Raw genomic sequence first — 21054 nt, 5'->3', positions numbered from 1 at the left:
AGGACCCTATTTTACTCACTCTACACACATGCACTCTCTCTCTCACTCTCTCTCTCCCTCCCATCCCTGCCAGAAGCACCAAGCCCTCTTTCCTCCTGTGTACAAAAAAAGTTGCAAAAAGGGCTTCATCCCAAACTGACGCCAGACAAAAAGATGTCAGGGTTGGAAAAAATTCTAGGGGGGGCAAACTCTCTGGCTCAGGGGGGGCAACCCCCCGGCCCTCCCTAGCTACGGCCCTCTCAAGCACTCTCAACCCATGTGCGGTGGGTGGGGAGGCAGGTGAGGTAGAACCTCCCTACCAGAGTCCTTCAGTGGGTTGGGAGTGAGGACCTCACATGGCAGTGGCGCTGCTTTTCAAAGGACTCCAGTAGGGAGGCTCTGCCCCACTTGCCTTCCCACCCACTGCAAGTCACTGCATGAAACTAGCTGAGGCCCTGATGTTCCCCCGCTGCTTCACCCAATTTACTGCTATTTAACCCACACAATTTGTGATCATAGCACAATGGTTAAGATGTTCCTAGAGATACCACATCAAGTGTTCTTTTAACGCTTTCCTGATCTGATGCAAAGGAAGGCCTTGACCAAGTATGAACTGCATCTACTTGCACTGAATTTCTTTGGTCTCCTTCCTGTCTCTTTTTCTGGAGCAAGATATAGAATTTTTATTTGGAACCCAATTTGTGTGTGTTTGGAAAATTTTAAGTGCATTGGAAAGAAAACAAGATCAGTCTACGGCAGCAATTTTCAACCACTGTGCCATGCTGCACTTGTGTTCCACAGATCGTCCACAGATGGACAACTTTGTGCTGCAGGACTTTGGGGAAGGTCATTTATTAGTAGGCCCATGGGGGGATTTGAGCCCCTACCAGCAGCATGGTTTGTCTTGACAATTGTCAAAAAACTGATGGTGTGTCTTGACAATTTTAGTGCCTTGTCAGTGTGCCATGAGATGAAAAAGTTTGAAAATGACTGGTCTACAGGATATGAGAACCATTCCTTTTCTTTAGTAGCTATTCAGAATAATGCCATGTAGGACAGTGAAATCTTGGAAACCACATTCCTGCATAAGGAGATGTACAATACAGTCCTATGCATTTTTACTTGGCAGTTCTCCAATCGTGTTCAATGTGGCTTACTCTAAGGAAAGTCTGCACAGGATTGCAGCCCAAATTTTGTGGAACACCTCTGTTTCTTAAAGTATAACCCACTGAACTTTGGGTCTTCTCATTCTTTATCTGTCTTTTATGTCAGCTTTTCTCTCATGCTCTTTCCTTGGCTTATTCATTCCCATACACAGCCATCCAGCTTTGTGTCCTTTTCCTGCTCCTAATACACTGAATCTTTTGTACAGCTAAATCTCCTCTATACTTATTTCCCAAGCTGTAGCTACAAGAGTGTAGCCTTTTGCCTAATTGGCTACTGGAACCATCCAGGAAAATACAGTGAATTAATTCCCCTTCTTGTTAATTCTTTCTGTGACTGAGTTAAAGGAAAGTCACAATGAATGCCAAATTCAAGGCCTTGACATCGGAGAATGGTGCAAATACTTCCCAAACATGCCAGAGGCTGGTTGTATAACAGCTCTGATAATACTATTCCTCTGTAAGATACTATCAGAAAACTGGACATTCTCCATCTTTTTCTGATGAAATTCACTCTGAAACAAGCAACGCTTGCCAAATGGTATCACCAACTACTACAGTGTTATCAGGATCTCCTTTTCCAGATGGATCTTCTGCCTGGCAGGAATGCACATGCTGCTTTTCTTTTCTTCAGAATCTGCCCTACCTAATGGGCAGCCCAAGCTTACCTAATTCCCCCTGCACCAATACAGCCACACCAACTGAGATGCACGACATCCTGTGGGGGACTTTCAGGCCACACAGGTCTCCTCTGTGATAGAAGATAACATTTGTTCTCTTGCATCCAAGGATAAACCTCCACAACTTGCATGGGTCTACGTCGATCTGTGGGAACTAATTTGCTGGTGTAAGTCTGAGTGGATCCAAGAAGGGGGATTGAGGCCAGGAAAGGCGCTCGGATATTGGCCGCCAATACTAACCCTCCCTGCCCCATCTCATCCCTGTCCTGCTCTCTCCTCTCCCTATTCTACCCACCCTTCACCACTCACTGCTGGTCTTACCTTCTTGGGTCTGGTGGTGGGCCTCCTGTGCTGCTGCCGCACTCCTAAAATGGTCACCATTGATGTACTGTGCGTACCGCCAGAAGCCATTTTATGATAGCAGAACTGCATTCCACTGCTGTAAACCCCTCCACACACCGGTTGCAATCTAAAACATATTTAGCTGGAAGTAAGCATTAACAGAACTTCTGAGTAGACATGAATATGTTTGTGTTGAAAGAATGTGTGCATTCATTGTGCACATGTATTTTGGTTGGTCCCTTGGTTCCTTATGACTTCTCTCAATTGTCTGGGAGGGCATTTTTACAAACTGCCCTTCAACTCCTACTGCTAAACCTCCTTAAAATTGAGTTTAGCAGTGTATGTAGAATAGTGTTGCAGATGAACTTCCCCCTGCACCTGCACCCACACCCATGTGATTGAAGAAACTAACTGAGGTGAGTGAAGGGGCCAGGATGTGTGCAAACCATGAGCACTCACATCTTGAATAGCATGGGGCCAGTTCCAGAAGAAACATATTATCCAAATCAGATCTATATGATCTAAGGAAGAGTCAAGAAATTGTGATATCACCATATGGCTTCATTTAGCACTAGACCCATAAGGGCAAGCACTCTTAGGTATTCCTTAAAATGTGCATGATCAGCATAGAAACAAGGCAGAGCCCCTGAATAGACTTTAGTCCCTGACAGAAATACTTAATGTTGTTTGTTCATGTTCCTGCAAATATAGGCAAATTCTTTGCAGGGATTATGAGGATGGTAAAGTCAAATATTTGGAGTGAGTGAATTCCAGACAGGAGAAAGAGGGCTGGGCTATTAAAGTGAAGAGCAAAACATCCTCTGACTATGAATGAGGGAGGGCCAATTCCCCAAACAATATGTTGGACCACTGATGATAAGAGTCCTTCTTTCTAATAGAGGCTTAGAATACAGAAATGCATTGGGTTATCCTAGAACATAGGTCCTTCTAAACTACTCTGCCAGCAGGGCTCCATGGGAGAGATCCCCAGCATGGCTGTGATGGGTTGGAAACTGGCTGAAGCTGGAGTACCAGGAAGTAGACCTGGAGTACCAGGAATGCACCCACTTGGGCTGGTGTGCCCTGTCACTCCAGCACTGGACACTCTAGAGAAAAGAGGCTGTCCAGTATATCCTGGTACTGACACAGGGCGATCTGGACCTCCCCATGCAGGATTTGGATGCCTGCCATTATGGGAGGCTCAGCACTGAACCTGCAAAAAAAAAAAAAAGGGAAAGGGGGGTTAGGGCACTGTTCCCATCCCCGTTGCTGCTGTCCTGGCAGCCCACCAATGGCAACATCCATGTGGCACAGTGCCTAGCATACACTCCTTTGCTGCTGCAGGGTGGCCTGGGCAGTGGCTGCTGCCCCCATAGCTGACCTGCTCTGCTGACTCCAGCTACCACCTCCTCCACCATGGTTCCCACAGGTGCAGGGTCTGCTGCCAGACCCTACCACATGTTTGATCGCCTTGCCCAAAAATGGAGATTAGAGACTGGCAGTAATTATCTAGCAAGGTGGAGTCTAGGAAGGGCTTTCTCAGAAGGGGGCAAATCACCCCCTTTCAAAGCAAGCAGCACCCTCCATCAAGGAAGAATTAATCACCCTACTGTCCACTTGGGCAACCCCTCCAAGGCAGATCTAATATCTGGGCAAGGGTCAAGCAGGCAGGCAGGCAGCCTCATACTTCAAAGAAGTCTGTCCACATCCTCAGGCTGTACAAGCTGAAAACAATCCCACAAAACGACTAGCAGACACCAAGTGGACATATTAGACATTGTCACTGTACCATCCAGATTGTGATGAATATGAGTGTTTTAATCACAAAGTGCTTTGTAAATATGTGTACTTGCCAAGATTTTCTGGGACAGGCCTATAGTTGTCCAGGCAGTCCTGAAATCTTGAACCTCACCTGTCTCAGCATCCTTAGCATGAACATTGAAGTCCCACAGCACTAATATGTGGGCAGACTCCAGTGCCACCCTTGTGCTCCATTGTGGCAGAGTCACTGATTCATGGGGTTGAGAGATGTTGTGCTTTTCCTGTTTTTTGCTTACCCCCTCATTCTATGGGAATCCTTTAACCTGCATCAGATCTATTGTTGGCATAGCATTATCCTGGCATGGGGAACATGTCTATCATCTGAAGAGGGTTTAGGGTCAGTCACCAACCAGTTCATTCCCTCCCACATCACACTCATGTCCCTCCCACATCATGCTCATGTCTCACCCTGCTCTGCTCCCCATTTTGGCCTTTCCACTGGTGGAGTTGTGCTGGGATTCAGTCTGTGTCCAATTTACAACCACATGGTGCTTTCTTACCATTGCACTGGTGTCAATGATGTGTGTGATTTCTGTGCTGTGGGGCTGTTGCATGTGGTGTTATACTGGCATATCTCAAGGATAGAATTGGCTTCTAGGTCTTCTTCCCATCTCCCTTCCTATGGTACTTGCAAAAGGCACTGAATTCACTTAAAAGAAAAAAAAAGAAACACAGCAAATGTGGTGATTTGAGTACATGCAAAACCTTATCAGAATAGAACAGAGTCCATTGCTTGGGGTTTTTTTTTAATCTTACTGGGGCCTAATATGAGACTCTCATTTGGAATTTTGCCATCAGAGAGAAGAATATCTTGTCCAAGAGCATAGCTGTATCTTAATAAGTGGTGCAGTACATCTCTAATTCTGCACAGGTAATTATGCCTGTGCATATCAGGTCATCTACTGTAAACAACAAGAAATATTATACCCATATAGATAAGGAACTAGAGTCAGTTGCATTTGTGGTGTAATTGAATGGGGGCGGTTAGAGTTGAAGAACCACTGCATTAAATGCTTAGAAAAAATAATGCGCAGATGATTCATCTATGGATTGACGGAAACTGACTAGTTTTATTCTGCTTTGTAGCCCTTTATTGGATACATCAACAGTACAGGCTCCATGATGCGCCCACCCCCTTGCCATCAATGCCTGGGTTTGCTGAGAAGATTTATGGTATTCTCTTCCCCTCTTCAAAGGCCAGCATTTCCCAAACTGTATGTTGCTCTTTTTGGACATAATTATCATTTGCCAATTGTTATTTTGTTTTCTGCTTGTAAATGATAAAAATGTTAACAGAAAAAGACCCATTAATAACCTTACAACTCAAATCTCAAATAATGATTTCTCACTGACAGGAAAGGGTATACAAGAACTCCTGCCCTTTTCAGGAAAACATGTATCAGAAGTTAATGAATTTATATCAAGAAACCCCATCATTGTTAACTGGATCTTGGAGTGGCAATGTCTCAGAATGGCTATATAATGTATTCTGCTGTAAAATGCCAGAATCTTTGGATATCAGCAAATCCCCAAAACACAGGTATTGAAGGAGCAATTGGATAACTGCTCTCTTAAGTAGATAGGAGGAATAAAAAAGTAGTGATTATAACTATACTATAGTATTAGACTGGGGTGTATGGGGTGTATGGGGAGGGGTAGTACCTCTGGTGTAGGGGCATGTTGTGTCCTTTTAGGGCAGCTCATCCACCTTTGGTCCCCACCTGTCACTCAGCTCTCACCTGTGGCTCCCAGTAGCTTTAGCATGCGCAGCGGCCACACCCCGGGCAACAGCTTCAACAGCTTCAACAGGCTGGCCAAACCAGGTTGAGGGTAGCCGTCGGGTCATTGACTTGTCTATCCCGAGCATGTGAAGACAGACTCCAGTGGATTGAGCGGATGAGACCTACTAGAATAGGACCAACGCTCATTAAGGTGGTTTCTGCAAGCGACATGGTACGCTTAGAGCACAGCAAGACACAAAAGACGCCCTGGTCAATCACTGCGCCCAGCCCATCTCCAAACGTCTCGACTTTTGTCCTGCCATTGGAGCAAGATGGAATCTGGGAAGAGAGAGTGAGGCTGACTATGCGCACCTCTCACTTTAATCCAATTCAAGAGCAAGCCTTGACATCCCAGATGTCATCCCTGGGGGCTGGGGGATAAGAATAGGCCCTCAGTTTGGCTGTACTTGCCATAAGAGGCAACTAAACAACCACCAGGTAGATGGGACTCGATAGCCTGGGAAGACAGCTCATCTGAGAGAAGGAAAACTCTGATCCCAAACCTCCACTACCTTGTGGCTACATCCAGTTATGGAAAAGGCTTCAGGAGTCAAGTTCGAGTCAAAATCTGGAGCTGGAGTCCCTGAGGCAGTTAATGGCTGAGCACAGTCACGTTTTGGCAACTCCTGCAACACCTCTGGAACCAAATGTATTGGCTTCTGCCTTTCCGTTGGACCATTCCAACAACGTGGAGAGTGGGGATTTGCTGCAAGGGAAACAGTCTATCCTCCATATCAACTTTACCCAGGCTTCGCGCTCTGGAGAGGACATTCTGTTCCAGAACCACCATTCAGAGCTCGATACCATAGTCTTCTGAGACTGAAGGATGCCTATAAGTATTAGACTGGAGACAGAAACTGTCATGGTTAGCTTATACATCATGAAGAATCAAAAGGTTTTCTGGAAATATAGGTAGGTGAGTGTGAAAAATGTTACCAGGAAAAGTCCTTAGAGGAGACCCCAAATCAGGGCATAGCTGGAGGGGGGTCCCACCCTGAGTCAGCAGTTTGCCCACCCTTGCATTTACAGGTCTTTGATGTTTCTCCATACTTGTCTTTCAATTTTGCACATGGGTATATATACACGACATAATTGCTCTCCTTGAAAAAAGAGCTGCCCACCCAACTCTAGAATCCTGACTACTGGCCTGCCCCAAATCCACAAAGCCCATATATTGCTTCTAGTTGTTCATCTCTATCTTAGGGCTTTTGATACTCCGTCCAGCACAACAGAGCAACCCATGGTAGGAAAGTTTGAGAAGCTGGCATCGCCTGGCCCTCAGAAAACCCAAGCGAAGGGGAGAGCAGTGCAGATGACTCTGGTCAGGATGGAGCGAGAGACGAGGAATGGTGCTGCGTTTGACAGTAGAGGCACTCAGCGAGTAGAGGTATGACAGGCGCCTTTCTGCAGCAGGACTGGGGGAGCTATTAAGCGATCTTGTGGCTTCTTTCAGTGGGACGAAGTCCCTGGAAAGAAGGACTAGAGGGCACCCACTGTTGCAAGCACACGTCTGGGGACGGCGAGAGAGCCCCAGTGGCGCCCCCTCCGCGGCCTCTGCCAGGAGAGCTGGGCTGGCAGCAGCCCAGCGCGATGGGCTCCATCTAGGCGAAGGCTTCTCGGCGCTGCAGCTGGCAGGCGGCCGCTCTTCTTCTCCCCTTCGAAAGATCAGCGCCAGCCAATGGCGAGGGTCCGCTTCGCCGGGGGAGAGCCAGGATTGGCGGAGGAGCTCTGCTGACTGCCCTAGAACCGCGGCGGTGATTCACGGGGATGCTGATTGCTGGGGGGGGGGGCGAGGCTGAGGTCCCCTGCCTGGCGCGGGATTGGAGCGAAGGGAAAGCCCGTCGAGCAGCCTAGGGGGCACCTCGGAGCAGGCAGCGAGGCCGGGGAAATTGCACAAGACCTGGCAGGCGGGAGGGGGAGAGACAAAGGGAGGGCAAGGCTGGCAGCGAGGCCGATGAGCTGAGCCGGGCAGGAGAGGCACTCTCTTCGCAGGACCGGGCGAGCGCGCAGCCAGTCCCTCCGAGCAGGCGGACAAAGGAAGGCGCTTGGCGCTCATGGGGAAAGGCGGCGAGCAAGGCGAGGGGTGCGAGTGCGGCGAGCGGGAGGCGCAGGGCCCCTCGTACACCTGGGAGGAGATCCAGAAGCACAACCAGCGCACCGACAAGTGGCTGGTCATCGAGCGCAAGGTGTACAACATCAGCCAGTGGGTCAAGCGGCACCCGGGGGGGCTGCGCGTCATCAGCCACTACGCCGGCGAGGATGCCACGGTAAGGCGCCGGCCGGCCGGCCTGCCTCTCCCTGGAACAAAGGCTGCTGCCCCTCACGCACCACCTGCAGCTCTCCCAAGCCAGGCAGGCAGGCAGGCAGGCGCTTCGCCTCCAGTCTGGGGACCCGCAGCACCTCAGCTCTGGGGTTGGTGGAGCGCCCTGAATTGCACCGCGCGGGGAGAGGGGGCTCCGAGCAACGGGACCTGCTGGGCAGGCGGGCGCTCGCAAGAGGGAAGGCTGCAGCCTGCGCCAAGGGGAGCCGCGGGCTTGGGAGAAGCCCGTGAGCACAGACAGGCTGAGGCGCCGAAAAGCAGCCGAGGCTGCGGAGTGCTTCGCCCTCCTGGCTAGTTCCTGTTTCGGGAATCAAAGGGCGAGCGAAGGAAGACCCGCAGCCCAAAGGGGCAAAGCCGCTGCGAGGTTCGCGATGCGGTTCCCCAAACTGCAGTCTGCAGGAGAGCAGCCCGAGAGAGCCTGGCTCCTGTCGGGGACGAACCCGGGCAGTCAGAGAGAGGGGATCGTGCAGGGTTTATTGCGCAGCGCTGCAGGTTCTGAACCTGCTTGGATAGGCCCACTCAGAGAGGAACAAGGGGAACAGATGGGCCTCTGGCACTCAAGGAATTCGTTGGATGTTGAGAGGTGCCAACCTTGAAGCCCTTTTTCCAAACCCCGAATATGGGACTCAGTGGTGTAGGGAAAATCCTCTGCATGTGCTCAGAGGCACTCTTCTTTCTGATTACCTCCTGTGTTCTGGAGCCAAGCCCTGGCATTGGAACACCATTGCTAGGTTTCAGCCTGTAGCACAAATCAAGCTTTAGATGTGAAAGTCAATGAGGATTGATTCCTTGTGTTCAATGTGGTCACACATTGCTGAGTGAGGCACTGGAGTCATTCACAAACACTGCTGTAATTATTACTTTGCATATTCTGGGATAAGCCCTTAGCTAAAACAGGCTTTAAGAACTGTGAGTAGATTCACACCTATACATTCTGTTGTAATGTCTATTTTTGTTATGTATGGTGCTCTCCGTCTTGTACATTTGTGTGCAAAGAGGTGCGCATTGTGACATTAGTTATTTCTGGTAGCATATCCATGGATACCATGCCAACCGAATGCAGTTGGAGACTTTTGCTGGTAAAGAGACTGTGCAGATTCACTGTGAATCTTAGCTCCATTTAAGCATTGAATGAATATCTCAGCAGGTGGAGTGTGTGTGTGAGAGAGAGAGAGAGCGCGCGCGAGAGAGTATCATAGGGGGTCACAGAATTGGGCATTCTAGCAATCTGCCTTGCTGGCAGGTTTGTGACTATGGGGTTACTTCAGTTCATCATCCTTAACGCACTACACTCTGTATTATTCAGAAGAAGACCTTGTCAGATCAGTTGGGACTTCAGAAGCTGTTCTGCTTCACAGCCTTTCCCAACTTTAAGAATGCTTCTCTTTGCTGCAGCTAGAAAATAATATTGAGTTGGAAGAGCAAAGTATTGAGACATCCTTAAAAGCAGCACTTTGCATGAAAGGTGTGGGGGGATGGAATCAATTTTACTTCAATAAAACACAGAAATTTCTTCTTTTGTCCCCAGTACCACTTTGGTGCATAGGCTTCTGTTGCTCAAGAATAAAAATGAGGTACAGAAAAGATGGAGCAAGGGAACCAGGCATAAGGAAGGCCCAAGAAAAAGGCAACAGGTCTGGCAGCAGTGTAAAGAAAAGGACTAGTTGCACAGTAGACTTAGAGCCAAGAATGACTGGATGAATAGCAGAAGCAGCTTGCCAGGAGTGGGGGATGCCTTGTGAGATGCAGAGGGAATGTATGAGCAGAAGAACCAGAGCCATTGAAAAGGTGCTGTTGATAAGCACTACAACCAGCAGTAACGGACTTCTCTCTCGCTGCTCCTGGGGCAAAGGTCCAAGATACCTCCCCCTCCCATGCGATACCACCCCCCTACTTACCAAGCACAACAGAGCCTTGCGTGAAACCAGAACCAGTTGGGAAGCATTCTGAGGCTTCCCCATGGTCTTAAATAGTACTTTTGGAAAATTGGAAGTATTGTTCCCAATCACATCAGGAGCCTCAGAACGCTTCTCATGAGGTCCTGGAGTTGCGCTAGGTTCTGAAGCATTTACCTCATTTGCTCCACCCCAGGTCTGCCGCTGAGGCCCAGGCACATCTAATGGGGGGGGGGGGAGGCGAAGGACAGGGTATGGCAGTATTTGCCAAGGGGAACAAAATGCCAATGGGCAATCCAGTTTGAAATTGCTGATTCAAATTAATGAATCCACTTCATTGACTCCAATATGAGATTGGAGAATGTGACCTGGTATGCTCCAAGGGAGGTGACAGTGACACATGTGTACCCTGCAAAAGTGTGAACTATTTTTGACAATATGGGTTCCAGGAAGCTGGAAATGATGAGTCTTGCCTCATCACTGGTGTGACTACAATGCCTTTTGGTGTCTCCTAATTCTTATGAACTCCCATGAGTCCAGAAGTATGCACATTTAGGCACATTCATTTAATAAGGAAGGCTTCTTTTTGGATGAGAGATAGTTGGATACCTCAGGCGCCTTGTGAAATCAGCATTTATTTACAAATATATAGATTGTACAGACTGAAGCCTCTGCCAGCCAGTTCCATAAACACAGAACTATTTTCTGTTTCTCTGGCTAAATTCAAAAAATAGAAGCTAGGCTTTTCATCCTTCATCCCACTACTGGTTGCATCTTCAGGCAACTGTCTAACAGCCCAATCCTATTGGGATACCCCGCTAGCTGAACTCATGTTCTGTTGGTGGAAGAAGGATAATGCCAGCATGTCGTTTCCACCAGCAAGCACTGTGAGGCTGCCAGCGCAATCACCAGCAATGGTCCAGTGTGCTGACCAACTGAGCTGACTGCAACCTTTTGTAAGATCCATTGTAGTCTGTTAAGGCATCTTTTCCTTATCTAGCCTGAGAGTCTTTTGTACCATGCTCTCTGGCCCAGCCACAAGCCCCCATGGCTTTGTTTCCCCAGCCTTTCTTTCATCTTACAAGCTTCCTTGTCATCTGCTTTGCATATGAGAGAGGTTTCTGTGGGAGGGGGGTTGCCCCATATCTGGCTCTTACTATTTTCCATAGGAGAAGGAAAAAAAGCTAGTAGGGCAAAATCCTACCCAGAGGTCTGCCTCACAGCCTCAGAGGCTTGCGTCTGCCTAGCTGGGCCGATGCAAGCCTCGGTGCTTCCATCAGCGCAGAGGCTTGTTCCAGCCTCCACAGTCCGGCATGCCTCTGCGCGCCATCTTAGCCGACTCCCGAGGAGGTGCAAACATGCCAAGTCAAGGGCTGGATTGTGCCCGTAATCACATAACCACCTTTTTAGTAGTGAATGTTGTGAAAAGTGTCCCTAAATAGCAATTGTCTGTGCTGCTGGTGTGATGCAGTTGTATGGTGAAAGGTATGGAAAACGTTCTGGGAGTAGGCTGGTTCTTTCCTGACCAAACACTCCATAGTGGCATTAGTGACACGGCATCATACAGGTGGCAAAACCTGCTCTACTCCCTGCTAACATACAGGAAGGCTAGGGACCAGAAAAAGTTGAAGCCTTTGGTACTTACCTGTGGACTCTGGTGGTTGGACACACTTCACAAGCACTGCCTAGGCATGCCTTGCAATTGTGCTAGTTAAACAGTCAGGAGCTGCTGGGGCTAGAACCAGAAATACACAATTCCCGTATGCAGCTGTTCCATGTCGGAGCATGTCCCTGAACAATGAAGGTGCCTGTACCTATCCAGGCTGTTCATTGATTGTCCCCAACAGGAAGAGCTGTAAAGGTTTCCTATATAGACTTGGATTTTGCCCAGGCAAGAATAGTTAGACAGGATTTTTAGTGCAAATGCATAGCAATCACTTAGGGCGCAATCCTAACCCCTTATGTCAGTGCTTTTCAGCACTGGTGTAGCGGTGCCAATGGGATGTGTGCTGCATCTTGCAGTTGGGTGTCACTCACAGACACATCCTCAAAGTAAGGGAATGTTTGTTCCCTTCCCTCAGAGCTGCATTGCCCTTTTGTCAGTGCTGGAAAGCATTGACATAAGGGGTTAGGATTGTGCCCTTAATGACTGCAGTTCCAGGTGGTGATTGGTATATGTGAAGGAGCCGTGGTAGATCAGATATTGCAGAGAGAACTTTCACATCACCTTAAGCATGCTGGTTTTTAATGGAGTTAGTTCACACATTTAGCTGTCACCCATCAAATGATGAGTAATCAAAGGGTGTATGTGCATGTGTGAATTGGCCTACCACCAGCAGCCACCAAAGACCCTCTCATGAGGGTTTTGTCACATACAAATCCATGTCTTCCTCACCTCATCCTTTCCTTGGTTCACACACCCAGATTAATTGCTCACTCCTATCCCCCACCATGTTGAAACATGCAGCTGTGCCAAGGAGGAGTGTGCTGCATGCTGTGGTGGTGAGGACAATCAGGAGAAATTTCCTTCTTGGGAAAATACTTATCCCTTACCTCAGAGTAGGCCCTCAGATGGCCTATGGGTTTTCTCAGACTGGCTTAAGTCTGAGGAGATAAAGGGGGTGGAGTGGGCCAAAAAATAGTGGATTGGATTTGGAGTGCATGTTTGCCACTGAGATACACCCCTCCAGCCCATTCCCTGCCCCCTGTTCTCCCCCCTACCAATTTACCTGCCCTGGTGTGGTCTGTGCCAACACAGCTCTGATGCTGTTGTCACTTTCTAGCAGTGGTTCAGACTGATCCAGCAGTGAGGCACTCCACACACCATCACAGGGCCTTTTACAGCAGTGGCACAAGTGTCCCATTGTTGTAAACTGTGGATAGGATTGGGCTATAAATCACATAATCCAGATTATGATTAGAATTTAGAGACAAAAAAAATTCCTGAATTTGCATGAACATCAGTGCCATAAATGAGTCCTTATTTTCCAAAGGCATTTGCCAGTTCAGAATCTACATGGAATGGCAAAAAGTGAAGGAAGAGAGATCACTTGTAGTTTTTGCACATGTGGCAGATCCTTACTGGAAGCAACATTCACTTTGGTGGTAAAGACTATAGTCTTCTCCACATCTGGACTGCACAGGGTTGATATTCAGAGTTGATATGAGGTCAAGGTCTCCATTTAAGGAAAGTGTGAGTTGGCTCTTCCTTGGTTGGTTACTGTGACTTGGTTGGTTACTGTAAGGAAACCATTCCTCACAGTAACCTATTGAGAAAGGGAATTCCACAATGGTGAGTCATAGTCAGATTAGCAGGTATCCATAGAAAAGGTGTCTGGTGTTCCTCTTTGAAGAAGCAAAAGCATCACACCTACTGCAGATGACATAACCATTGTACAATCCCCCAAAATAGTACAATGTAGTACAAACAAATTCTGTATGTCACAATTTGAGTCTTGCCTTCTTATCAGTGAGAGTATTTCTGCTCTTGCCTGTCCTCTAAATCACACTTGCCCAGTTATCCTCCTTTCTAGATTAATTCTGAGGTCTTTCTACCTAGCTTTTTCTAATTTATCTCCATCTTCTCCTGACCCTGTTTTGACCCTGTTCCCACAGAGAATGAAGAAACTACATTTCCATTATGAAGGATTTCTGAATTCTCCCTTTGCTATCAGGAAAGTTGACAGAATAGATACTTTTCAAACTCATGTAGATAATGATGACTTGAGTCAGATCAGTCCGACAGGAACAGAGAACCAAAAAAATAGCATTTCTGACTCTGCTAATCACTTACAATTTGACCATGAGAATCTCATGGCCCTCAGCTGCAATTCTGTTTGCTTATTTGCAAATAATATTGCTGGGATCTGGGGACATATAATTAGTACTTGTAAATGGAGAATTGTAAGAGGAAGGGGTACTGTTTGTTTCTTTCCTTCCCACAGTCGCTCAGTGAACCATCGCATAATTGGTTTCGATATGTGCCGAGTTAAAGCCTAGTGTGCAGGTTGGCACTGGTAGGTTCATGGCCTCCCAAGCCAATGAACCATTACAGAACATAAGAACAGCCCCACTGGATCAGGCCATAGGCCCATCTAGTCCAGCTTCCTGTATCTCATAGCGGCCCACCAAATGCCCCAGGGAGCACACCGGATAACAAGAGACCTCATTCTGGTGCCCTCCCTTGGATCTGGCATTCTGACACAGCCCATTTCTAAAATCAGGAGGTTACACATACGCATCATGGCTTGTAACCCGTAATGGATTTTTCCTATCTACTCTGTCCATCCCCTGCTTAATTTTGTATGTCTCAATCATGTCCCCCCTCAGGCACCTCTTTTCTAGGCTGAAGAGGCCCAAACGCCGTAGCCTCTCCTCATATGGAAGGTGCCCCAGCCCAGTGATAATCTTAGTCACTCTCTTTTGCACCTTTTCCATTTCCACTATGTCTTTTTTGAGATGCGGCGAACAGAACTGGACACAATACTCCAGGTGTGGCCTTACCATCGATTTGTACAACGGCATTATAATATTAGCCGTTTTGTTCTCAATACCTTTTCTAGTGATCCCAAGCATAGAATTGGCCTTCTTTACTGCTGCCACACATTGGGTGGACACTTTCATCAACCTGTCCACCACCACCCCAAGATCTCTCTCCTGATCTGTCACAGACAGCTCAGAACCCATCAGCCTACATCTAAAGTTTTGATTTTTTGCCCCAATGTGCATGACCTTACACTTACTGACATTGAAGCGCATCTGCCATTTTGCTGCCCATTCTGCCAGTCTGGAGAGATCCTTCTGGAGCTCCTCACAATCACTTCTGGTCTTCACCACTCGCAAAAGTTTGGTGTCGTCCGCAAACTTTGCAACCTCACTGCTCAACCCTGTCTCCAGGTCCTTTATGAAGAGGTTGAAAAGCACCGGTCCCAGAACAGATCCTTGGGGCACACCGCTTTTCACTTCTCCCCATTGTGAAAATTGCCCATTGACACCCACTCACTGTTTCCTGGTCTTCAACCAGTTCTCAATCCATGAGAGGACCTGTTCTCTAATTCCCTGACTTTGGAGTTTTTTCAGTAGCCTTTGCTGAGGGACCGTGTCAAACGCCTTCTGAAAGTCCAGATATATAATGTCTACAGGTTCTCCCGCATCCACATGGCTGTTGACCTTTTCAAAGTATTCTATAAAGTTTGTGAGGCAAGACTTACCTTTACAGAAGCCATGCTGATTCTCCCTCAGCAAGCCCTATTCGTCTATGTGTTTTGAGATTCTATCTTTGATGAGGCATTCCACCATCTTACCCAGTATAGATGTTAGGCTGACCAGCCTATAGTTTCCCGGGTCCCCCCTCTTTCCCTTTTTAAAGATAGGCGTGACATTTGCTATCCTCCAATCTTCTGGCACCATGGCCGTTTTGAGGGACAAGTTGCATATCTTAGTCAAGAGATCAGCAACTTCATTCTTCAATTCCTTAATAACTCTTGGGTGGATGCCATCAGGGCCCGGTGACTTATTGATCTTTAATTTATCAATGAGGTCTGAAACATCTTCTCTTTTAACCTCTATCTGACTTAATTCCTATGTCAGGAGGGGCCATTCGGGCAGCGGTATCTGCCCGAGGTCTTCTGTCATGAAGACAGATGCAAAGAACTCATTTAATTTCTCTGGCATCTCCAACTCTCCTTTTATCTCCCCTTTCCCTCCCTCACCATCCAGAGGGCCAACTGCTTCTCTGGCGGGTTTCCTGCTTCTAACATATTTGAAGAAGCTTTTATTATTCCCCTTAATGTTGCTGGCCATGCATTCCTTAGTCTCGCTTGGCCTCTCGTATCACCTTCTTACATTTCTTTTGCCACAGTTTATGTTCCTTTTTCTCCTCATTAGGGCAAGACTTCCATTTATGGAAGGAAGCTTCCTTGCCCTTTACAGCCTCTTGAACTTGGCTCGTTAGCCATGCGGGCACCCTCCTGGATTTAGTGGAACCCTTCTTTCTTTGTGGTATACACCTCTGCTAGGCCTCTATTACTGTTGTTTTAAGCAGCCTCCATGCACTCTGGAGAGATTGGACTCTTTTTACCTTCCCGTTCAACCTCCTTCTAACCAGCCTCCTCATTTGAGGGAAGTCCGCCCATCGGAAGTCAAGGGTTTTTGTGAGAGATTTGCCCGGTATTCTTCCCCCGACGTGCATGTCGAAATGGATCGCAGCATGATCACTGTTCTCCAATGGCTCCATAACACTGACATCTCTAACCAGGTCCTGTGTACCGCACAATATTAAATCCAGAGTCACCTGTCCTCTGGTGGGCTCCATGACTAGCTGCTCTAAGGCACAGTCATTTATAAGTACCAAGTTCAACAGATATGCAATGACTTTAGTGGCCAGAGGTTTTTACATAATTACAGTTGGATGACTTCAAACTGTGAAGTTATATTACTTGCAATCAATCTTTAAGTAAATAGACTTGTCATATATTTTGTATGGTATTTGCAACTTTGGAGTTTCCACTGAAGGAAACCTGTCTTGTTTGAAGAATATTAGGAATCTGCTTGACAATAAACTATTTCTTGTTTTTGTCCTTTACACATTTGTGCTCTATGCTATGAAAATCCATTCTCTTGCCATTACCTCCCATTGAGCCAGATTCTGACCACTCTTACTGCCCAATCCTATCCCCTCACCTTCCAGCAGCACAGTGTGGTTTGAGGCCTCACGGGCAGCCAATTCTACCTAATTCCGATGTGGCGTCCACTGAATCCCAATAGGGGAATTTGTTCCCTTCCCCTGGAGTGCCACCATGGATCAACTTGGACCTGCAATATTGCTACTGCAAGTTTGCGTTGACCGGTGAAGAAATATTGGGCCTGGGAAGGCTATTAGGATTTTGTGGGTGCTGCTGAACCCATCCCCTTCCTGAGCCTGATCCACCCTCTTCCCCACCCTGTTGCCTCCTCGTTCTGCCCACCTGGTTCCACCCCTCTCTCTGCCCAAACCCCCGCAAAATCTTACTGGCAGTGGCAGGCATTCACTTTCTGTTGTTGCTCTGACTCAGCTACTCATTGCTTACAGCAGCCAGGCCTCATTCACTGGCTCTGTCACATAAATGATTCACAGGATTGGGCTGAAAACACACTAGCTCACACTATTGGGCCACTGCTGGAAACAGCAAGTGGCACTAGCTGCATGGCAGTGGCTCATCTGATGCTGGTAAATTGGCACAAGGGATGGTTGGTGCGTGGGGAGGGGAGTAATGAGATGGAGATGGGGATTGGGGCTGCTGTGAGACGGAGCAGGTAGGGCGCTGTTATTGGTGGCGAAGGTATCACTAATATCCTATACTTCCCTCCTAGCCTTGCCACACTCACTTGGATCCACTTGGACTTGTGCCAGCCAAGGAGTTGGCACAGGTGTGAGTAGACCCTTGGGGCTACAGGGGGCTTACTTGGTGGTAAGAGAATGAATGTTCCCTTACTTTGAGGAGGTCTTATGATCACCTCAACCCTATAGGATGCAGCGCACACTTCCATAGTGTGGCTGCATTGGTGCAAGTGGTGGAAAATAGAATTGGGGCATAAGGCTTGGTTCACAATGCACTGTCATCATTTAATATCTGCAACATCAAGTATATTTGATATTTGCATATTTGAATGAGCTGTCACACGTTAAACACAGGAAATAAGATTTTCATATCGCCCCATATCATCTCAAACATGATACTCCTGAAAAAGTCAGTTCACATATCCAACTGTGCTAAATACTGTGTAATGGAGTGATGGGACGTTGACTGGTATACATGCATGTGCAGCTCAGTTCCTTGACTGCCATGAATAAAGGGCAAAAATCTTCCAGTTCTATTTGTCAGTTGGTGGAAAGAGTAGCAATATCTAATTAATTTCTGTCCAGAATCTAGTTTAGTGCTGATCAAATAGCAAGTTTGGTTTTTTCTTGATGCCCAAAAGGAGGATCATGTAACAAAATGAGGATGGAGTCCAAGTTCAGCCCCTGTAACTGGCAAAGCACCCAACCTTTTAAAATTTTGGTTAAGTCAACAAAGGAATGTTTTGCCACATCGAACAACTTTTCTAAATTCTTCTCAAATTTGGTGTCTTACTCTCATTTCATCACAGGATAAAATTCAGTTCACACAAACTTCTGCTCACATATCAATTCTGTTTTTTAGGCTGAAAACATGTGAATCACCCTTAAGATGATACATAGGAAAACAGGTTGCTGGAGTCTAGATGAATAGGGGAGAATCAGAGGAGATGAATGTGAAAGATATAAATAAGAGGATTACGAACTTTTCGGTTAGCGGTTATTATTTAGTTTTGTTTCTTTGTTCTAGGATGCATTTCGGGCCTTTCATCCCGACCTCACCTTTGTGCGGAAGTTTCTTAAACCACTATTGGTAGGAGAACTTGCCCCAGGAGAACCCAGTCAGGATCGAGGCAAGAATGTGAGTAGCAATAACTTTTCTTGAAATGGTCAGTGAATCTTCCAGTCCTGTGAAAACCAAGTCAAAAGCAAGCAAAGCTTGGATGTGTCAAGATGTCAGGCTGCCTGCTTTTGTTCTTTCACGTGTTCTTTCATGTAGTGCAAACATCCGTAATACACAAGCTTCCTCTACCCAGATAGCCTCGGAGAATTCTGGGAAATGTGAAGAAATAACATCCTTGTTTTTGTATGCCCTCATTTAGTTGTGTGAAGTTCCATAATGGTGGATGCTGGGAAAGACATTTAGAGAGCAATCCAAACCTGCGCTGAAGCAGGCAAGCCAGGAGGCTCGCGCATCCAAGGCAGGTTTGTGGGCAGCAGTGGCTCAGCCAGAGGCAAGGGGAAACTCTTCCCCTTGGGTAAGGGCTGCTGGCCCCAATGGGTCTCCTCGGACGTGTGCCACCTCTGGAGGTAGTGCAAGTTCGAGGAGAGCGGAGCGGCTTGAAGCCACTCCATCTCCGCAGGGATGGGGGTTGGGAACCAGCATAACTGCCAGGTCCTGGCCCCGCTTCCGACTCCCCGCGCGCCTGCCCCAGGGCCACCCATCACCCACCTTCCCCTGCCCAGAAATGCTTCCTTCCCTCCCACGCCTACCTTTGCAGCTTGTGCCAGCGCGAGCGCACTGACACAAGCGGCTGTGGGGAAGCCGAGGCGGAGGCTTATGCCAACCTCTGCAGGCTGGTGCTTCTCAGAGCGCTCGCCTGGCTTCCTCACGAGAAGGCGCAAACATGCTTTATGGCACGTTTGCAACCCTCTTATGTCGGCCCAAAGGTGCTGTTTGGATTGTGCCCTTAGTCATATCACCTGATTGGTACTTAGGCATGTAGCTCAAAATCAGTTTGGCTCATTCTGCTTTTCTGTAACTAGATGAATCAAAGACAAGCAAAGCTTGGATGTGGCAAAATGAGGAGAGCATCAAATGCTGACCACTGAGTTAGGATCATACCATACTTCATAGTACAAATCCATGGTTTGGAAACACTCATCTGCTGCAAATCACATAGAAAAAATCCAATTAAGAAGCAAAAGAGGCACATTGGTGAGGTGTGCAAGATCTTCCATGGCTTACCTCCCTTCCTTTTCTCTTCAGTGAAGTCCACTTCTATTATTGTAGCTCAGCTATGGAAACAAATGCATAGGGGGTGGACTACAGGAATGTAAGCTTACAGGGAGGCAAAATTCCTGTTTCCTCAGTCACTCTCCCCTTTTGCTGTTAAACACACACACACACACACACACACACACACACTTTCAATGTGGTTGGAGCAAATCCACAGGTATGTCCCAATCCTGCCATACTTGGTGAAACAGATTCACCGTTGTAAAATGGCTCCCAGCAGAACACAATCAGCTGCCATTTTGAGTGTGCTGTAACAACCAGTGGCACCATGGGAGATCCCCCACTGGACCGTCACAGGTAAATGTGGGGACAAAATGGGGTGGGGAGAGAAAAAATGGGGGGGGGGGGTCATCCCAGGCAGGATAAAGGCCAGGAGGGAAACTAACCAGAAACTGTATCAGTGGCACTCATATACGCCGATATCCTAACCATGTCCATCTCGCTGCTACCGTTATATGCCTCAGACTGACCCCTGCTAAACAGTGGGCATAAATCTGAGGAGACCCATGGCAGGGGTGGAGGCTTTTCCAGGCAAAGTTCACTTACCTTAGAGGAGACCTTCCAATTGCCCCTTCCCACAGATGCAGCATGCACTCTGTTGGCACAGCTGCATCAATGACGGGATTTCAGTAGGATAGGGCTGTTAAACTCACAGAGCTGCTGCTGGCACATTTAGTTTGGCCCTTAGACACACAAAAACTTTAGTCAAGGTCTAGATTTACAGTCCTTGTGTAAGTTTCTCCTTTTTACTCCCTTCACCTCTACAGCTTTATCTTTCATGAAGAAGATATCATGAAATATATTTTTTGTATCTTTCAATATGTTACTGAGATTTGATATGGAGCTAGGAAGGACAGAGGTTCATTGAGGACTACAGAGAAGGTGGCCAATGTAACTGCAATTAAAAAATGATTGGGGATATTATAAGATGAGACATGTCAGCCTGTCACTGACTGATCAGTAGAAAACATCATTAAGGTTAAAGTTTTAGCAGTCACATCATCAAAAGGCAGGTCACTGTACATGATAGTGATTGACAGAAGAATAGGAGGCAAAAGGAAAGAATACATAGGCAGTTCTTACAGTGATAGGAAGAAAGCTTGGTGATATAATGAGAATCGATATTGGGACCAGTGCTATTTCACTTGTTCATAAATAATCTGGTGAGCAATGAAGCGGCCAGGGTTTTGGATTACACCAAATGATTCAGGATGGAGAACTCCAAAAGGATGACTTCAATGTGCATGACTCAGCACCAGCACAGCAGATGAAATTCAGTGCAGGGAAATGCCAAGTAATGCACCTTGAGAAAGAATAAACCTAGCTACACAAACATACTGATGGGATCTGATTTGACTGAGAGAGCTCAAGAACAAGATTTAAGATCTTGTTTAAGAGTGATGGTAGAAAACTTGCTGAAAATTCAGCATAATGAGAGTATAAGGCTGAACGCAGTGTC

At 47.2% G+C, this 21054-nt stretch overlaps 1 protein-coding gene across 1 annotated transcript in view; it reads left to right on the top strand.

Moving 5' to 3' along the window:
* Positions 1 to 7753: 7753 nt before the first annotated feature.
* LOC136636245 (acyl-CoA 6-desaturase-like) overlaps positions 7754 to 21054 on the top strand; it is a 35436-nt gene continuing 22135 nt past the window's right edge. The window contains exons 1-2 of the mRNA XM_066611207.1: positions 7754 to 8033; positions 18327 to 18437. Coding sequence (XP_066467304.1) covers positions 7821 to 8033; positions 18327 to 18437 — 324 coding nt within the window. The 5' untranslated portion in view covers positions 7754 to 7820. The remainder of the gene's footprint in view (positions 8034 to 18326; positions 18438 to 21054) is intronic.

The sequence above is a fragment of the Tiliqua scincoides genome, chromosome 1 (genome assembly GCF_035046505.1).
Source record: "Tiliqua scincoides isolate rTilSci1 chromosome 1, rTilSci1.hap2, whole genome shotgun sequence".
NCBI classification, from domain to species: Eukaryota; Metazoa; Chordata; class Lepidosauria; order Squamata; family Scincidae; genus Tiliqua; species Tiliqua scincoides.
The sequence above is the reverse complement of the archived record's forward strand: the minus strand, read 5'-3'. Positions and strand labels throughout refer to the sequence as shown.